The sequence below is a fragment of the Anopheles arabiensis genome, chromosome 2 (assembly GCF_016920715.1).
Source record: "Anopheles arabiensis isolate DONGOLA chromosome 2, AaraD3, whole genome shotgun sequence".
Taxonomy (NCBI): domain Eukaryota; kingdom Metazoa; phylum Arthropoda; class Insecta; order Diptera; family Culicidae; genus Anopheles; species Anopheles arabiensis.
In genome coordinates, this window is record NC_053517.1 from 17,372,378 (window position 1) to 17,391,759 (window position 19,382).

Genomic DNA, 19,382 nt, shown 5'->3' on the forward strand with positions numbered 1-19,382 from the left:
ATGTTTGCTAGATTCCGATACATTACCGGGAAAGGGTTTAATACTTTATTGCCTACCATGCCAATTTATATTTAACAAATTGTTCGTCTACTTACGGAAAGGGGAAATCGATTGACGGTTAGGAGAGGGGGGAAAGCGTGGCTATGTCAATACTCTTGTCCCTACGAATCCTAGAGGAAGCATACAACCAGCACCATACATCCGCCCATTGTGTATGGTTGCAGGAGCGGTTGTGGAATTGACTGCACACATCTAAACAGCCGGGACGCGACTGGGCGACATTTATAATTGCATAAATAATATAGTATACTAACGTACGAATAGGATTAGGAAGGATTGGATGACGGGGGACACACGTTTTAGGTTACATTAGCACATCATTACATCCTTTCACCAGGCGAATTTGATCGATTAACTTTATGTCGCGCGTGAGATAGTAGGCCATTCCATTTCCATCCGCTCTCTCTCTCTCTCTCTCTCTCTCTTTCTCTCGCTCTATGCGAAGCTAAAATTGCTGAAATCCGTCTTCAGCTGTATCGTCGGTTTCTGCTGCTGGGCGGCACTGTTCCGGGCGGCCGCATTGGCCGCCTCGCTCTTGCTCTTCTGCAGCGTGGCGTTCATCTGGTTGCGCTTGATGGCCGCTTCCAGCTTGCGGCGCAGGTCGGGCGCTTGTGCCATGAACGTTTTGAACTCTTGCGGATACTTTAGCCCGATCTTCATTAGCCACTGTATGGCGTGATCGTTCAGTGCGGTCACGTACTTCGATTTGGTTCGTTGTTGTTGCTGGGGCGCTAACTGCTTCGGTTCCTCTGGATCGTCCAGGTAGTTGATGAGGATGGGTACGAGCAAGGTTAGCATCTGGATGCCTACGAAAACGGAAACAGAAGATGGATTAGCACTTAGTAAATTATAATGCGAATGGAGAAGCACTCCATGTGTGTGGCGACTATCTTCTATTCAACCGCCATTACTACCTTGCATCAATTCTCCTAATGAATGCGTGAAACGGGGCAATTAAGTAACTCAGTTAGCAGTTATTCAGTTTTACAAAACTAGCTCCATATCACCAAGCTTCCCAAGAAAGAAACCTCATTCCCCAAATCGGAATACTTACGATTCTGCGGTTCCGCCAGTGCAATCAGCGTCTCCACCGTCGTTATACCTTCCAGCACCAGCGCCAGCTCGTGTTCGTTGGTTGGGTTGCGCGCCTGCTCCGAGTACAGCTGCTCGATCAGCCGGGGTGCGAGCGCGTGTATGTACGGCGTGGACACGCGCAGGTCGCCGTTCGCAAAGATCGAGCGCATCGTCTGCACACACTTCAGGCGTACCGGCAGCGAGGCGCTCTGGAAGCACTGCCGGAAGTGGTTGATGCACGGGTACTGCAGGTTCAGCACCGACACGACGCCGGCCGGCGAGTGCAGCAGAAAGACCGCGATCGCCAGCATCACCGTCACCTCGTCCATCTTCGTCTCCTCGCAGCCCGTCTTGGTGAGATCGATCAGGCGGCCGAGGGCGCTCTGCAGCAGCTTGCACCACTCCTCGCCGGACAGCTCGTGCCGCCCGTACCGGTCGGTGGCGAGCGTTTTCAGCAGCTGCACCGCCGCCTGCACCACCACGTTCGTGCTGGCGATCGGCGACTCGTCGTGCACCGATTTGGTCGCCACCTCCTTGATGACGCCCGTCGTTAGGTACAGGATGGTGGGCAGGATGGACAGGGCGCCAAGCGGCGAGCACAGCTTCGGCAGCTCGTTCAGGCTTTGGATTGCGTGCGCCACCAGCAGACAGTTGTCGTCGCCGAGCTTGATCAGCCCGTTCTGGGCCTGGGCCAGCTGGCGCTGCAGCTGCTCGTTCGCCACGCGCGTACTCTGGGACGGGTTCATGCCCGGTATCTGGCGCGCTAGCAGGCACAGAACGACCTCCAGCACCGCATACACTAGCGACTTGCCGGGCAATATTTCGCCCTCTTCTCCGCCTTCGCCGAGGAAGTCCAGCTCGTGGGATGGCTCTTCCACCGGTTCGTCGTTACCATTATTTTCACCCGCTTGCTCGCCCTGCTCGCCGCCAGTAGTGGCGATGCGTGCCACCTTCTTTCGCCGCTCCACCTCCTTCTCCCGCTCCAGACACTCGTTCGCGGCCGCTATCGTTTGTTTCAGTATCGAAATGCACAGGTACTGTACCTGCACGCTGTCCCGCGTCAGTATCAACCGATGCAGCACGTTGCACAGCTCCACGGGGAGCGTTTTGTTCTGCATGAGCATCTCGCGCGACCAGGCCGAATCGAACACCGTGTAGAGCGACTGCAGGCAGGCGATCACACTGTCCAGCTTCTCGTTCGTGCGCGTACTGCACAGCGCCTCCATGCAGATGCCAAAGATGAGGTGGAACCGGTCCGCGCTCGGGCTACCGTGCGATATCGCAGTGGCGGCGGTGCCACTGTTCGTGACGGACGCCGTTTGTCCCTTCGCGCTCGGCACATCGTTCGCGTTCGCTCTGTCCTCTTCCTGGGCGCGGGACAGCTGGCCCTCGTCGTCGCCCTGCCGGAATCCTTCCGCGTTCAGCCACAGGGCTGCCGCGTACAGGATCGATGGCCACGAAATCAAATAGTGCGGTTTGGAAAGATTCATCGTGTCGTTCGTGTAGAACGCTCCCCCGTCGTGGGGCAGCTGGCTCGCGTACTCCGCCGGCAGCGACAGCAGTGCGTAGTCTTTCAGCGCCGCCAGCCAATGCTTGGACAGATTGTCCAGCTCGGGCTGCACTAGCGAGAGCAAGCTTTCGCCCCGGCTCTCGAAATCGCCAAACTCGTCGTCGAACGCCAGCCGGCTGAACTCTTTCGGCTGGGCGGCGGACGCACCTGCCAGCTGCGAAGGGGAGCCGGCGGACGAGCTGAGCGCCTTCAGCATCTGGCTGGCCGGGGCGGCACCGTGCCCCACCATCGCCATAATGTACACCTGGCCCCAGGCCTTCAGGATGCTCAGCTTCTCCAGCGTGGCCATGCTTTCGTTGTACAGCTGCGTGCTGTTGGTGCGGCTGCTCAGCTTGCTCAGGTTCGACACAAGCAGCTGATGGACGCGCCGCAGATCGTTCAGATCGCGCGCGACACCGGACCCGATCCACGCGCTGCACACCTCGCACGCGGCCGCCGTCACGTGGGACGGCGTGTCCTGCGAGAAGGCGGGCCGCAGGGCCGCCCCGACCTGCGCCTGGAACTGCTCGAGCAGCAGGTGGCCCGGGAACTCGGGCTCCGGCACGTGCGCAAACTTGTCGATGATTTCCTGCAGCGTCTTCAGGCCCTCCAGCCGCAGCTGGTCCGAATCGCTCGTCGCCGCCATGAACGCCATCCGGATCAGGTCGGACAGATGCAGCACCAGGAAGTCGCCGCGCGACTTGGTCATCTGCATCTCCTTCGCCGCCAGCAGATCGAAATGGTTCGCGCTGGCATTTTCGCACGTCGCAATCACCTTGCGCACGCACTCGGCCGCAAACACGCGGGTCGGCCAGCGCGGCTGCACCGCCGGATGCGTTGCCTGGTGGTCCTCCGCATGGAACTCCATATTGTCATCGTCATCGTCGTCATCGTCATCGTCGCCATCGTCTCCTTCGCCCCGGTGGTCCCCGGCAGCGCCATCCTTGCCGGCTGCCCCACTACCACCACCACCACCGCCACCGCCAGCACCACCGGCCCCGCCGCCTCCTCCTCCCGCTGCACCGGGAAGCGTGCCTTCCGCGCCGACCGACGCATCCGACGCGACGGTAAGCACATTCTTGCACATGCTCAACCACTGGGACAGATTTTCCGCGGCCAGTATCTGCAGCATCGAGGTGATGGTGTCGTGAATGTTGCGCACCATCTGGCTGTCGCTTTCCGTGTCGAGCATGCCGAACAGCACGCCCGGCAGCCCGTAATCCGACAGCGCGTACCGGTCCTCGTCGCTCACCAGGTTGGCCGCGTGCTCGCACACCTCCTTCGCTTCGCGCGTCGTCAGCTGGCGCAGGCAGGAGACGGCCGCCTTGCGCAGCATCAAATAGTTGCTGCTCAGGTTCTGGCACAGGTTCGGGACGAGCGTCGACAGGTTGACGTTGCGCGGCGCGAACAGGTGCAGCTGCTGCAGGCAGCCCGTCGCCTCCGCCTGCACCAGCGGGTCCGAGTGCGCCTGCATGATGGCGGCCGCGCACAGGAACGACGAGCGCGCCGTTGCAACGGAGTTCGCGTCGCCCTGCAGCTCCGGCCCGATCGTCGTGATCAGGGCGCTCAGCACACGCCCTATGCACTGGTGCACGTCCACGTGCGATTGCGGGACGGTCAGCAGCAGCTTGAGCGCGAGCGACAGCGACGGCTCAACGTACCCGCGGAACATGGGACCGCCGGAATCGGCTATCAGCGACAGTGCGTAAAGCGACCACACCTGTACGACCGGCGAGCTGCCGTCCTGGGCGAGCGCCAGCAGTATCGACACGCTCGTGTTCAGATGCTGCGACGAGCCCATCCCGCCGACGTACCGATGGAGGCAGCCGAGGGCCAGCGAATGGCCCGTGCGCGTCACCACGTCCCGGGCCGACTTCAACCGATCGAAGCTGGTCTGGGCCAGCTCGGCCGTTACGCGCGAATCGCCCACCACCTGGGCGATGCGGCCGAGCGCCTCTCCCGCCGCACAGCGCAGTATCGGATTGGCACTGGTCAGCGCGCCGATGATCAGGTTCGTTGCGCTCTTGCGCACATCGTCCTGCCCGATCGCTGACTTCGTCTCGGTCAAACCCTTCAGCCCGCTGAGCAGGGCGGTGAAGATGTTCATCTGGACCGCTTCCTGGCGCGAGCTTTTCGCGTGCTTGATGCACTCGCCAAAGTGCTCCAGCATCTGGAGCCGGTGCTTGTTCGCCACCTTGGGGAAGATTAGCCCGAACAGTATGACGGACATGTCGATCACGGCGACGCCGAGCGGCAGCGGGCCCGGGCACTGCTCACCGGCAGCGATGCCACGGTACAGGCAGCAGGCATCGTGTTCCAGGGCACCCGAACCGGCGGCACTGTTCGGTTGAAGCTGGAAAAACACACACACAAAAACAGGAGATTAATTGCGCGTTTCCGCTGGGCATTGTGTCATTGTCATTGTGCCAGGGATCGTTTCGTTTGCCTGTGAGTGAAGCACGTACACTACCACACACACGCACACAAATACACACTCTACAGAGGTAAAAACAGAATAAGCTGGACAGTTTGTACAAGCTGCATGATCGTAATGGTGATTCAATGGTGAAGTAATAAGGTTCCAATTCAACGTACGGTTGCAACACTGGTTGCGATTGAGGTTTGCCCGTGGCACTTTTGAGGTGCAGGAAGGTGCAGAAGATCATTATAAAAAGCATTAAAAAAGGGTTTTTAGCAGAAATGGAACGGTTGTGTTGGGCAGAAACCAAAAAACAAAATCAAAATAGATGCTTGTTTGCAGCAACTGGGCCGTATTGTACAGCATAATAATGAAGGGCAACTAAGTACGAGTTGAAAAACGATCAACACAAACAGTGACAAGCCGAACGAATGGCATGGACAGCGAATGAAAAAAGAGAGCAAATGGATGTGATGGATGCATATAGCGCAGGAGTTTAGGAAAACAAAAAAACAAAACAAAACGAGCGTCAGTCCCGTCAGTTCGAGAGACCGAATTGGAATTGTGCACTGTAAAAAAGGTACGCATTAAAAAAGATGGCAAACGTTTTGGGGCAAGCAAAAGTCACAGGGGACTAGAGGCACTAGAAATGGTCTCACTTACATAGTCACCGTCAGCCTTACGGTTCGGTTCCATCTATACATAGGGGCGGGATGTGTACGGTTTAGGTTGCATTGCCATCGCGCATTTGTACCGCACAAAAATAAAATAAGAGTACACATACACACAGCGATGACAAAAGTAAGAGTAGGGATCGCAAGTAGGGTGTGGGGGTAAGATAGGAAGAGGGAAGAAAACATTTAAGTTTACTCGTTCGTTTAACATGTTGCACCCTCCCATTGAATCGGTTGTGATAACGCTACCCCCCACCGTTGCGATGCTATCACACACCCACGATCCCACGGTCGGCTTCAATAAACGGCCGGTTAAGCCGTTTATCCGCAAGCCCGGGGACGATACAACCGTCACCGCGCGGAAAGCTCACCTGATCTTCGATCGTGCGATGGTCGGTGTCCTGCAGCCAGGTGCCCAGTATGATCGAATCATCCCCATGGCACATCTGCCGCAGAAAGGAGGTGGTCGTGTTGGCCGGATTCTCCGTCAGCGTAAACTCCGACACCAGCATGCGCAGCAGGTGCGTGTAGGACGATTCCAGCGCGTTCGCGGGCAGCAGCGATAACGTTTCGTACAGCCGCAGGCGTACCATCGCCGTCGGTGCTTTCAGATGCTGGCCGTAGTTTTTCAGCACGGACGTTATGCTGCAACAACAAAAAAAACGCGCATTCAACAACACAATCCAACTATAGTTTTCTTGCAGCAGGTTGAACTCACTTGATCAGCATCGCCAAAGCGCTCTCGATCGGTGTCAGCAGCCGGCGCGTAATATCGTCCGTCACGAGCTCGGGACAGTGCAGCAGGAAGCTGTGCATCACGGACAGCGCCCCGGCCCGGCCCTCGAGCGTCACCTGCCAGGTGAAGGCGTCCCCGCGTGCCTTCTCCGATTCCAGCTCCTTGGTCGAGCGGGGAAATGCGTTCCTCCAGAGCAGCAGCATCCGGGGCAGCAGACCCTTCACCACCGGCACCCCCAGCGTCATGATGGCTCCGATCAGCAGCCAGCCGGCCTGCGTTCGATTGAGCGACAGCCGGCTGTTCTGGCTTGCCGTACGCAGCAGCTCTTCGGCGGTGTTGAAGATGATTTTCCCGCGCGTGTGCGGTATCCCAAGCGGTGAGTACCGTACGCCACCGAGCACGGCCGCCAGCGCTCCACTGTACCCGGAAATGGCGTCCGGCGAGGTGCGCATCTTCTCGATCGCATCGATAAACCGATCGATCAGTGGCGTGATCTGCCCTGGCACGGCAACGCAAACGCACCGTAAACACCAGGCGGCCGCTAGCCGGGCCGCCATGCACGGATGGATCAGCACGGCGCAGATGGCGTCGATGAAGTTGAGCGACTGGTCGGCGAGCAGGTTCTGCGCGGTGGTGCCGAGCAGCAGCACCAGGCTGCCCAGCTCCTGCAGCGCGCACACGAGCAGATGCTGGCTGAACAGCGTCTCCTGGTTGGAGTCTTTCGCGTTCTCCGGATTGAAGTCGATCGAGTTCATCTGCTTCGCGATCAGGTGTACCAGCTCCTTGCAGGCGGACGATTGCGCCTTCTCGCCCAGCATCTTGCCGATGACGGAGCGCAGTATGAAGTTGATGCACTTGCGCGAGTACACCGCATCGACGTGGGACGAGGCCGCCTTCGGGTTGGCCACCAGGTCGAGCACGTGCACCAGGAACGGCTGCAGGTTGCGCTCCAGCCACAGCCCGCCCATCGTCTGCACGAACACCACGTACGCGTGGGTGACGCCGACGCGCACCTCCCGATTTACGCCCGAGCTGCCCTTGATGATTTCGCCCGTGCCCTTCAGGAAGGAGACGCCGCCGCGCAGAAAGCCCGCCATCAGCACGCCGAGCGCCTCGTCCAGCGACACCGGCCGGAGCGATTTCGTGCTCGAGGCCGACGCCGTCATGCTGCTAAAGTTGCGCAGGCTGCCGTTCTGCGTGCAGGCGATCAGTGTGCCGAGCAGCCGGGCCACCGCGCACCGCACCTCGTAGTTGCAGCCGTCGAACGCGCGGAAGCACAGCGAGGCCAAGCTTTCCAGCTCGGTCGTGTACAGGAACGGGGCGTGCCCGGTCATCTCCAGCAGACAGTTGGAGGCGGCCACCCGCACCGCCATCACGCGATCGGTCAGACAGTACCGCACCGCCTTGTAGATGTCCTTGTGCACGTTCGCGATGGCCGAGCCCATGCCGGCGCACACCTTCTCCAGCGTCATCATGATCTCGATGCGCGACTGCGATTCCGCGTTCTTGAGCGACTTGAGCAGGATCTGGACCGTCTCCTCGTACGAGCGGCCCATCATGCGGCCAAGCTTCTCGTACATGCAGCCCACCACGCAGATCGCGGCCAGCCGAGTCGGCAGGTAGCTCGGCGAATCGTCCTTGTTTTTCAGTATGTCATTGCACTTGTTGACCGTTTCGAACAGCAGAAACGTGTCGCCGACCGAGAAGAGGGTGGCCAGACAGCGGGCGATCAGCTTGCGCGTGGGCGGCCCCGGCGCCCCCTGGATGTGTTGCGTCAGCTGCTCGACCAGCTTCTTCTGGCAGCCCTTGATGTCGGACTTTTGGGCCGCGACCAGCACCTTGTCCAGGAAGCGCAACCATTCGAAGATGAATACGGGCCGCTTCTGCTCAGGCAGCTGGCTGAGGGCGGCCTCGTTGAGCGTGAGACTGTGCGACAGCTCCATTCTGGCGCTTAGTTCCGCCTCCGCTTCCTCCTCTTCCTGCGCTTCTGCGCCGTCGGGGCTGCTGCTGTCGAACGGGTGAAGCTGCGGGAAGTGTTTTAACGACTGTGTCGCCGCGTCGCGAATATAGCTGCGCGAAAGAAAGAAAAGGGGAAGCAATTGTATTAAACAAACCATTCCAATCTGGCTGTAAACAATACGTATTCTAATATAGGTCGTTCTAGACATAGAACAGGCATGTGAAACCATTTTTATCTAACGTTATTCGATTGGATGCAATATTGTTTTCCGTTTCCCACCAAAGTCACTGACGCGCACACACACAAGCGCTAGTTGATTGGTCAGTTGGCGTGTTTCACGGAAGCCTTATAAGGAGTTTAATGTCCAGCAACTTTCCTTATATTGCGCTACCATGTGTTCGACAAAGGCCGAACTTCTGGACATGGGCGGATTCAAAGCCTTGGCGTAACGGAATCATTCCTCTGCGCATGATCTCATCTCACGCTTCAAATCTTTATTGCAGCCAGAACCAGATTGAACGATCGCTTGGCGTGATGCTATTAAATTACGCGACTTTTTGAAACACCTTATGCTACAATAGAAAATGTCTTTACGACTTAAGGAAGGGATAGATAAAAGTGGTTACAAACAAACGGATCAAATTGCATCGCCTAGTCTCGAGCAAAGGTGCCACAAGCCGATATGCGTTGATGACCATGACCATGTGAGCAGTGAGCGATTCCATGTTTTAGGTCCCCCACGACCTACAATTCCGTGTATACGATTCACTTCATTTGTTTACGATACATTTGTGAGCACGCAGTTGTTTTATTTACCGAAATAGCGACAGATTTTCGATGTGCCCCATTTTGCTTTTGGCTCAAGCACCACATGTGGTGTGAACTGCAACTCGAACCGTTTGGCAAATCGCTTATGCCAGCACAACAAATGCCCAGAATAGCGGACGCGGTGCGACTTTACAGTATGGTGGTAGAGTTCATGATCAATCCGTCCCCGTTGTGGAAACGATTATTTGCGATTTCGAGATGCGGCCGAGAAATGAGAACACGTGGACGCGCACATGCTGCACGATCGCGCGGTCGAGAGATCAAGGGCGTACGGCGCGCGCGGCGCTTTTTGTTTACGTTTGACCTCTTTTTTATTTGCACTTTTTGAAAACTTGCAGACCACCAATCTAGAGCGCGCTTCGAGTTTTATTTTAACTTTTGCACACAGCACCAACTCGGCAACCTTTCGCGGGATCCTCCTTCTGCTACAGGGCAGGTACACGGGGAGAAGAGGTTGCACACAACATTTCGCAAGACAAAAAAACCCGTGTTCCAACTATTGATCCTGTTTTTTTGTAAAGATTTTAGTGGAACAACCCGAAAAAAACACTGAACCAACAAAAAAAAGACAAAAAAGGAAACAACCGAACAAAAAAAAAACGTGATCCGAAGGACAACCGTGTACAGGCCGCGAAAGGCGAAAGAAGAGTTGCGTTCGTCACGCGACACCGTTCCGGGGCAGACTGAAAGGCAGAACTGTAAAGCCTGGCAACGCGCGCGCTGGCCCCGGCAGCCGGGAAAAATTGACCACGATGCATTTATTACCGGTTCCGTCGGTGTGCTACACATTGTGCTTCGGGGGCACTGGGCAGCTTACAGCTTTTGAGCAGACGAAGCCTTCGGTTCGTTCGTTCGTTCGCTCGCTCGCGCGCACCCGAGAGCGAGAACATCCGAAAGCGAAACGTGCGAGCATAGAAGGAGAAGTTGTATGAGCCATGCTTATGCTGTGCATCTTTAGCGACTGTTTTGCGCGACCCGGGGAAAGGTTGAAGTATGCTGGAGCATTCCTTGTTTTTTTCCTCCCACTCTCTCTCTCTCTCTCTCTTCCTAGCGAAGCCATCGACCCAATAAAACTTTGGAAAGGGATTTTTCCTTCTTCTGTTCTCCTGCACGTTCGCTTTATCATTTAATCGTCTGCTTCTCTCGCGGTGCTTTTGGCTTCACTCAGGGACTGTGCGACCCGACCGTTTCGTCACAGTGGCCTTTTTGTTTTTTGTTTTTTTTTTTTTTTTTGTTGTACCTTCACAGCCTTACTCCTGCCCTTCGGCGGCAATCGGTGCATTCGGAACACTGTTTGCTCTTCATGTTAGTGCGTAAAGCGTAGGAAAGCTATCATAATCGTCCCTTTTTTCTATTGTGTAACAGAGCGCGTGTTAACGCCCGCACGGTACGGATTCGTGTTATTAATAATGATCCGAGGGTTCGGTGGGGGGGGGTGGTTTAGCTGTTTGGTATGATATTTAACGACATTAACATTCCACAGGATAAATCAAAATGTGTTTCCCAGGAATTTATAAGCCCGCCGAAAAGGCGTTATCGAATGAAAGCATTCTTGTCGTATGCAGGAATAGTTTCTTCGCTTCAGAGTTATTGTACACCTGTGGATCCCTTTAAGGTCACGTTAAAAGCCATTTTCACAGTGCTTACATTAACAAACATTTCTGCTCTGCTTGTGAGCATACTAAACTACCTAAACACCTAATGAAGCGGCCCTGACTGTTTGTACTGCCCCCGCCAGTACATGAAATACAACTACCGAATTAACCAAAAACGATAAGCATATTTCTTACTAATTGCCCTCACTAACGTTACGCGAACACGAAAGTTCGTTTTGCTTCTAAGGCCGCTCGACTTGAGGTTAACAATCGCTAAACACGCCACCGATAACAGGAACAAACTCTCCTCTGCGGGGGGGGGAGGTATCTAACTGCTGGCTCCGGTGCCACAGCATCCCTTTCCTTCAGCCGGCACCAAACAAGCCGGCATCAAAGCGACATTTCCGTACAGACAGTGCTGTGCAAGACGCCGAACAGAGTGTGTAGAGAGAGTCACTTTAATAGTTATCTTTGCTGTGTAGCCACTCTTCGCTGTCGCTGTCTGCCAAACGGCCCATAAAAGCAGACTGACGCCGGTCGGTCGGTCGGTGGCCGCCGGTTCAGTGCGCGTGTCTTTGCAGAAGCTGGGCTTGGAGGGAAAAGTGTCGACGGAGACGACGGAGGCCATCCATAAAAGTGAAATCTTACTTCTTTTTGGCAAATGGAAAAGCAACCGCCCGGCGAGCCCGGCGAAGGGTGGTCGAGAGGATGCGATGTGACTGACTGACTGTGCGTTCGAACGGGCAAACAGTTTTGGCAAAACAGTTGCCGAACTCATAATTCACCGGTCAGTCCAAGGCGCATTTAATTTATGCGATCCAATGGTTGCATCGATCGGTAACGCGCAGAGCTATCGTGTGTGCGGTGAGGGAAATTTCGCATTCAGGAAATGTGAATGGAAACCTTTCCGCGTTCGAGCTTTTCAACGGCTACACGGAAATATATTTTTTCACCCTGAAAAGAAGCATTTTTGATAAAAAAAAGTTTAATAAACTTTGTTTAAATCTGGTTCCCGGAAGCTATTCCCTTTTGCTTCGGCCTTCTTTTGCAATAGTTATCAATTGCTTATGGCCAGTATTCTGTTTGTGTTCTTGTAACATTTTGAAATTGACCGTGACACGTTCGCATGTATCATCCGGCAACTTGCCACCCCCTCCTTTTCCGAACCCTCTCTCCTCCCCTCTTACTCCGCTTTACAAACACCAACCAAACGCTTCAACTCTCGGTCAATACCACCTACGCGTTCGGATCCGTTCTTAGACCCTCCTCCCTCAACACTTTGCTGCCCAAATACGTACACCCGTTCAGTCCGGTGCCTTCACCCTCCCTTTACCATCCTCAGACCATACTGACAAAGCGGTAGAACGAATTGTTGCTAAACCTTTCTGGACTGGCGCATGGAAACAATCGAACTAACTGAAAACACAGCAATCCAGTATTTCGTCACGGCAACGACGCACATAGAGCGCCCCACACATGATGGATCAATCGTGCAGGCATATTGCGGCCCCCGAATTTCATATCACAAGCGACTGTGGCACGAAATGGACAACGCAATCGTGGACCCCCCTGGACACACACACTTCTGGTTCTGCGCCCACACAATCTTTTTGCTTCTCCTATCTTTTTTTTTCTCTCTCTAGCTTCCTCGCGGGCTGGTCAATCAGAGCAAAGCAGTAAACGGATGGTATGCGATTGAAAAAAAGAACAAAAAATGATATCATCCGGAAATGGGTCACCAGCTAAAGATAGTGGAGAAAACGCACTGCGCTCGAGCCCACCCCACCGACCGCCTCCCGGCCCTTACACCACCATGGAAAACATGCAAAACAACAAGCAAACACCCTCGTCCTACTGCACTTACTGGTTTCACTACTCGTGCAACATAATTTTCACCAAACTCCAGCTGATTTTAGCAACACTCTGCCACAGCTCCAGCACACACACACACGCGCACGCACGGGCTGAGGGTAGAAAAAATGCGTGCGCTTCTTCTTCTTCGTCGGCTTTCACTTCTTCTGCCTGCCTGGGTGATGAGGTGACACGATGCACACAGTTTGCAGAATTTGCACCACCCTTCACTGCACCGTGCACGCTGCTGCACACGTATCGCGATGGAATGGGACTGTGCTCTTTAGGAACTGACTTCGACACATTTCACAACTCCCATTTTTGGGGGAAAAAGTGACTATTTTTCACTACTGCTTCGACTGTGGCTTTTTCCAAAACATTGATTTTGGCAGATTTTACCCGTACAACATGGCGAGGGTTTTTGACGTTCGAAACCATATCGCTGCATCTCGCTCATTTACGCTACCCTGCCTTTGCTCGCCTACAGTGCTCCTTTCAGGCCGCTGCCAGACACACCAAAATACCACCGTACACACCGAAAAAATTGGCAACTGAAATATAACGCATTGTAACGCCCCTCTCTTCGGTTGATCGATCTCGGTCCACCCGTCGGTGAGCGAAATCATCTTGAACCCTTTAAAACCCCCACAACGCCTTTCAAAAACGCTCGCTAGCGAGGGAAATAGGCGAGCTCGTGAAAACCGTTACACCGCTTTTGCCTAGCGTTGTCACAGGGGGTAAGGCAGTTCAACAGCCTGGCGCTACATGCCGAATAAATTGAAATTATTTTTTTTATTTGGGATATTTTTTTTCCGATTCACTGCAATAAACCGTAAAAAGCAACAAAAAATAAGACACCTTATTTGTATGCTACTAAACTGAGTGGCGGGAAACCCAGACCCGCAAGCGTTACATGAGAATAACGCCACCGCACACGAAGCGAGGTACACAGTGAGCGACTTTGCATTGCATTGCACAATGTGAAATTTCTAGTCTTTTTTTATTGTAATTTGTCTTTCAACTTGTACATACATTATTTTCTTGCTATTTTTTAGTTTTTATCGCGAATTTTTACTCAATTTTGGAGAGAAAACGAACACACGTTTTCAATATTATCCTTGTTTGTCTGTCCCTTTACTAGCCCGCAGTGCGCATGTACAACCATCGCAGCAAACAGCTGATCCGGTGTTTGCAAATTGTAACGACTAGCGATTTGACACAAGGCCGTAGCGAAAAACCCCTTACCAAACAAAGTAAGCTGCACACAGTTTTTCTTCGGCAGCTCTCTTCTACATCCCACAGTGGCGCTAAATTTCACTCGTTTACTTAAATCCGCAAAGCTTGTACGCACGATGAGCGAGGCGGCCCACGGAAACCGGATACCGCAGGCGTTCGAGGGCGACGAAGACGGCCAGCAAGACATTTGGATCTTCGGGTACGGATCGCTCGTATGGAAGGCCGACTTTCCGTTCGAGGAAAAGCGCACCGGCTACATTAAAGGATTTTTGCGGCGCTTCTTCCAAAACAGTATCGACCATCGGGGCACACAGGACCGGGTAAGTGCAAACCCGTGGGATCATACACACACACACTTACCTTGGTTTGTTTCAGCCTGGCCGTGTGGTGACTTTGGTACACTCGGACGACCCGGAATCGAAGGTGTGGGGCATGGGCTACCGTATCGGTGCGTCGGAGAAGCAGCAGGTACTGAGCCACCTTGACCACCGGGAGAAGAACGGCTACGATCGGCACTGTGTGAAGTTTTATCCCTACCCGCCGTGCACGGCACAGTTGAACGAACCGCAACCGATACTGCTGTACGTGGCCACGCAGGACAATCCATCGTTTGCCGGGCTGCACCACACGCTGGACGAGATTGCGGACCAGATACTGGGGTCCGCTGGGCAGAGTGGGAAAAACCCGGAGTACGTGTACAAGCTGGCGGAAGCGATGAGGCAGCTTTACCCGGGCGAGCGGGATGACCATTTGTTCGAGCTGGAGCAGTTGCTGCTAAAGCGTGAGTGTAGACCAGAGCCACCGACGACGGATGGGGATACCAGCCGGTCGGAAGCTAGTAAGGAAGGCTAGTGGGAAGTGGGGAAGGAGCCTTGCGGTGCATATGCTGGCAATGCACAATAATTAGCCGGTGATCTCGTCTCCGTTACCGCGCGCAGCACCACACACGTATTAGATGGTTTCCGAACGGTAATGTTTCACAATAGGTCGGTATGGTTTTTGAAACCAACATTTTGCTGCACAATACATTAAACAATTGAGCTGCAAATGCTTATGTTGTCCCGGTGCGCAATATGAAAATCGAAAGAAAGCAAAGCAAAGTTCAATAGATCTTATAGCACGTCCTTGAGGGTTCGTTTTTAGGGGTGAAAGAGAAAAGCACCATTCGCGGGAAGGGGGAGAGGATGTAAACAGCATCCCACATGGTTTTGTTTACAAACACTGGCTCTCACACATACATGCACGTCCTTGAATTGCACGCGGTAGTATGATATTTTGTGGCACGAACGAGAGACCTAATCAACAAGAAAAAAAAAACAAGATCCACCAACTGCGCATGTGCCTCGCCAAAACCAGATTTTCTTCGACAGTTGACTGACGATAATATCGGATATCGATCACTGTCAGGCGGTCCGTGAAGCATCCGACCGTGTTTTTCTACGCACCGTGCACAATCTCGCGTACCTCGCGTACCCGCCTGCTATTAATGAGTCAATTCGCGCGACAGCACGCGATCAGTTCGCGCCGCTCCGTCCAAAGGCACTAGGTGGAAGATTTAAATTGCATTATGTAAGCCCCGAAAAAGCGCGATTGGCAAGATACGCTCTCGCGCTGGTGAAGCCAGTGGATTAGATAGCAGTGCAGCACAGCCGGAAAAGTCGTGGAAATGTGGAACAAACTACTTAAAACCGTCCCTGGGCCACGGGCCACGGGAAATCATACGTGCGGAACCGTGGTTCGGCTGGGCAGCAGCGAAGCGACCCCTCAGGTCAGCCGCCAGGCACGTGTCGTGGTGGCAGGGGCAGGCCTGTTGGGCAACTCGGTTGCCTACCACCTGGCGGACAACGGGTGGAGCAATGTGCTCGTGCTGGACCAGAGCAAGGTGGGCAGCGGGACGTCCCACTTCGGGTCCGGCACGATCGGGCTGTTCAAGCCGACGCCCGAGCGCAACATTGTGGTGGAAAGCCTGAAGCTGTACCAGCGGCTGCAGGACCAGGGCCACGACATTGGCCTGCGACGGTGCGGCAGTCTTAATTTAGCGCAAACGCACGATCGCGTCATCGCGCTGCAGCGCCGGGCGGCTTACATTCTGCCGACCGGCATGGCGGCCGAGCTGATCGACTCGGAGACGGCCCGGAAGCTGCACCCGTTCCTCTACACGGACGATCTGCAGGGTGCGGTGTACGTGCCGGACGACTGCATTGCCGATCCGGCCGCCGTCGTGCAGGTGCTGGCGAGCGAGGCGAAGCGCAAAGGCGTTAAATACTTCGAGGGCTGTCAGGTGAAGTATGTAAGTAAGCTGTGACTGTGAAGGGGTTTAAAATCGTGAGAAAAGTATAGCGATGCTGCAAGATCGTGCGATCTCAATTTATCCTTCCCTGTTGTTTGCAGATCAACACAAAAAATGAGCGCGTCTTCTCGGTCGAAACGGACGTCGGCACGATCACGTGCGAGTACTTTGTCAATTGTAGCGGCATGTGGGCGCGCGAGCTCGGCCTCAAGTGCAAACCACCGGTCCGGGTGCCGGCCTACCCCGCCCAGCACTATTACGCGCTCACGCCCACCCTCGACCTGCCGACCGACGACGACAATCTGCTGCCCTGCATCCGCGACTACGATTCCAACCTGTACGCGCGCCAGTACGACCAGTCGCTGCTGGTCGGCTGGTTCGAGAAGGACGCCAAGCCGGCGTTCGAGGAGACGAAGGACATCCCGAAGGCCTGGCAGGACCATCTGCAGGACGATCCGGACCACTGTGCGGCGCTGTGGGAGAAGGCGGTCGATCGGTTGCCGGTGCTGCGCGATCTCCGCATGCCGACGGTGCGCAACAGCCCGGACAACTTTACGCCCGACGGGCGGTTCATCTTTGGCGAGTCGGCCGAGGTGAAGAACTACTTCGTGGCGTGCGGCATGAACGGCAACCCGCTGCAGGGCTCGGGCGGCGTGGGCAAGGCGCTGGCAGAGTGGATCGTTAGCGGCACACCGACGATCGATATGCTGCCGTTCAATGTGCAGCGCTTTCTCGACCTGCACAACAACCGGCAGTACCTGCAGCAGCGCATCCGGGAGGTGGTGGGCCGCCAGTACGCGATCCTCTACCCGAACCAGGCCGAGTACAAGTTTGCGCGCAAGTTGCGCTGCTCGCCGCTGTACAGCGTGCTGGAGGCACGGGGCGCTGTGTTCGGCACGAAAATGGGCTACGAGCGGGCGCTCTACTTCGATGCGGACTATCGGCGTAAGTACGCATTTCTATTCGAATGCAATTGAAATTTCAATACTGCTTCCCCCGTTTGCAGGTGGTGATCCACTGCCCACCCTCCCAGAGGGTAGCTTCTACAAGCCCAAGTTCTTCCAGCACATGGAGAAGGAGTATCAGGCCTGTGCGCAGCACGTCGGCATAATCGACATCTCGTCCTTCTCGAAAATCGAAATCAAGCCCGGCATCCAGTCGGACGCGGCGGGATCGGGCGGCAACGCCGTGCTCAGCTACCTGCAGTACATGTGTGCCAACGACGTGAACATCGCGGTCGGCCACATCGTGCACACCGGGATGCTGAACGAGCGCGGCGGCTACGAGAACGACTGCATGCTAATCCGCCAGACCGAGGAGAGCTACTTCATGATATCGCCTTCCTCCCAGCAGACGCGCATCTACGAGTGGATGTCGCGCAACCTGCCGACCGACGCGTCCGTCCAGCTGAACGACGTCACCTCGATGTACACCGTGATCAACGTGGTCGGACCGAAGTCGACCCTGCTGATGAGCGAACTGTCCAACTCGGACGTCCGGCTGGCACCGTTCAGCTACCGGAAGCTGAACATTGGCTACGCGAGCGACGTCATGATCATGTCCTTCACGCACACCGGCATGCCCGGCTACTGTCTGTACGTGCCGTCCGAGTACGCGCTGCACGTGTACGATCGGCTGATTACGCGCGGGCGCGATTATGGGGCGCGCGACGTCGGCACGCTTACGCAACGGTTGCTGCGCATCGACAAGTTTATACCGTTCTGGGGCGACGAGCTGACCAGCATGACGACCCCGTTCGAGGCGGGCGTGTTTTACTCGGTACGGTTGGATGTAAGTACCGCTCGTATGTGTATCCGTCTGCATGATGTGTGTGTGTGGTGTGTGGGTGTGGTTTTTGTGTTCTGGTCGATTCACAGATTTCCCAATTGAAGAAAAAGGAAAACTTTATCGGCCGGCAAGCGCTGGAGCGCCAGAAGCGGGACGGTTTGCGGAAGCGGCTGGTGCTGTTCCACGTGGAGGACATCGACATCGACAAGGACGTGTGGCCGTGGGGTGGTGAGCCGCTGTACAGGAACAACGAATTTTGCGGCACCGTTACCTCGGCCGGGTAAGTTTGGTGTAGTGGTGGTGGGAGCTCGGAATCGCACCTTGACGATTCCGATTCCGTGTTCGGAATCAATTCCGGTGTCAATTCCAGAGTCGATCCCGGAATCAGAATCGGCTCCGGAATCGGAATCGATCTGAGAATCGTAATTTGTTCCGGTAACGGAATCAGGATTAACTCCAGAAATAGAATTTGCTCCGGAATGAGAATCAGTTCTTGAATTGCAATCAGAAGTTTCAAAAGTCAGTCCGGGAATATCCATGAGAATGGGTCGTATACAAGTAAATTTTGATGCTTTGCGGCTATCAATACTTAGCATCATTGGCCCCAAACGCCAATTCTTATGGAGATGCTGAAACCGACTCCGTTTCGAATCCGATTCAGATTACTGAGGCAATTCCGATTTCGGAACCAATTTCGATTCTGGAGCGAATTTCGGGGCCAGTAATGATTCCGGACCTACTATTCGGAATCGATTCCAGAAAACATCGGAGCTAGCCGGAAACGATTCCGACAAAAACTTCATTTTCCCATCACTAATTCGGTGATCGATCGCCCATTCGAAAAAGAGGCCTATCTATTCACTCTTTCTAATCGATGTTCTCCTATAGCTATGGATTTGCGTCAGAAAAGCTCGTCTGCTTGGGCTACATTAGTCGCCCGGACAGTAACGCGGTGCGCACGATCACGACTGAGTTCATCATGGACAAGGATGCGGTGTACCACATCGACATTGCCGGCAAGCGGTTCCGGCTGACGCAACACATCCACCCGAAGGCGGCAATGGCCAGCGCGAACGAGCGGCAGGATATGAGCAAATCCTATCGCCCGACCGTTGTGAAGGAGAAGAAGCAACAGAAAAGTTAATTTTTTTTTCGTTGGAAATGCAAACGGCCTGGCCGAACATCTTATTGTATACTAAGGGTGATTTGAGTGAATGTACAAAAACAGCCCCTCGCAACTAGTTCGTAGTAAATATTGTTAAGCAGTGCACAATAAAAAGGAGATAATTTGTTTTACAAATAAAGCAAATTACGAAACGAAG

General features: G+C 54.6%; 3 protein-coding genes across 10 annotated transcripts; 2 read left to right on the forward strand and 1 right to left on the reverse strand.

Annotated features, from left to right (window-relative positions):
* Positions 1-3: 3 nt before the first annotated feature.
* LOC120898830 (HEAT repeat-containing protein 5B) lies at positions 4-13,155 on the reverse strand. 5 transcript variants are annotated; one of them, XM_040305219.1, is made up of 7 exons: positions 12,760-13,155; positions 6,495-8,582; positions 6,148-6,421; positions 5,766-5,798; positions 1,115-5,036; positions 975-989; positions 4-866 (listed from the first exon to the last, which is right to left on the reverse strand). In XM_040305219.1, exons 2-7 carry the CDS (start codon positions 8,453-8,455, stop codon positions 496-498), a joined length of 6,576 nt encoding a protein of 2,191 aa, XP_040161153.1. In that variant the 5' UTR covers positions 8,456-8,582; positions 12,760-13,155; the 3' UTR covers positions 4-495. The 5 variants fall into 5 exon arrangements, with proteins under 5 accessions (XP_040161153.1, XP_040161150.1, XP_040161152.1 ...); XM_040305216.1 differs by lacking the exon at positions 12,760-13,155 and adding an exon at positions 9,289-9,991; XM_040305218.1 differs by lacking the exons at positions 5,766-5,798; positions 12,760-13,155 and adding an exon at positions 9,289-9,990.
* Positions 13,156-13,885: 730 nt separating this feature from the next.
* On the forward strand, positions 13,886-15,030 carry LOC120895589 (putative glutathione-specific gamma-glutamylcyclotransferase 2). Of its 2 annotated transcripts, XM_040299088.1 has the most exons (3): positions 13,886-13,999; positions 14,087-14,302; positions 14,358-15,030. In XM_040299088.1, the coding sequence occupies exons 2-3, from the start codon at positions 14,099-14,101 to the stop codon at positions 14,832-14,834; spliced, it is 681 nt and encodes a 226-aa protein (XP_040155022.1). In that variant the 5' UTR covers positions 13,886-13,999; positions 14,087-14,098; the 3' UTR covers positions 14,835-15,030. The 2 variants fall into 2 exon arrangements, with proteins under 2 accessions (XP_040155022.1, XP_040155021.1); XM_040299087.1 differs by having other exon boundaries at positions 13,947-14,302.
* Positions 15,031-15,325: 295 nt separating this feature from the next.
* LOC120895584 (pyruvate dehydrogenase phosphatase regulatory subunit, mitochondrial-like) lies at positions 15,326-19,381 on the forward strand. 3 transcript variants are annotated; one of them, XM_040299079.1, is made up of 5 exons: positions 15,326-16,272; positions 16,374-17,217; positions 17,279-18,063; positions 18,150-18,340; positions 18,949-19,381. In XM_040299079.1, the coding sequence occupies exons 1-5, from the start codon at positions 15,649-15,651 to the stop codon at positions 19,202-19,204; spliced, it is 2,700 nt and encodes an 899-aa protein (XP_040155013.1). In that variant the 5' UTR covers positions 15,326-15,648; the 3' UTR covers positions 19,205-19,381. The 3 variants fall into 3 exon arrangements, with proteins under 3 accessions (XP_040155013.1, XP_040155015.1, XP_040155014.1); XM_040299081.1 differs by having other exon boundaries at positions 15,328-16,272; positions 18,165-18,340; XM_040299080.1 differs by having other exon boundaries at positions 15,328-16,272; positions 17,279-18,051.
* Position 19,382: the final 1 nt, after the last annotated feature.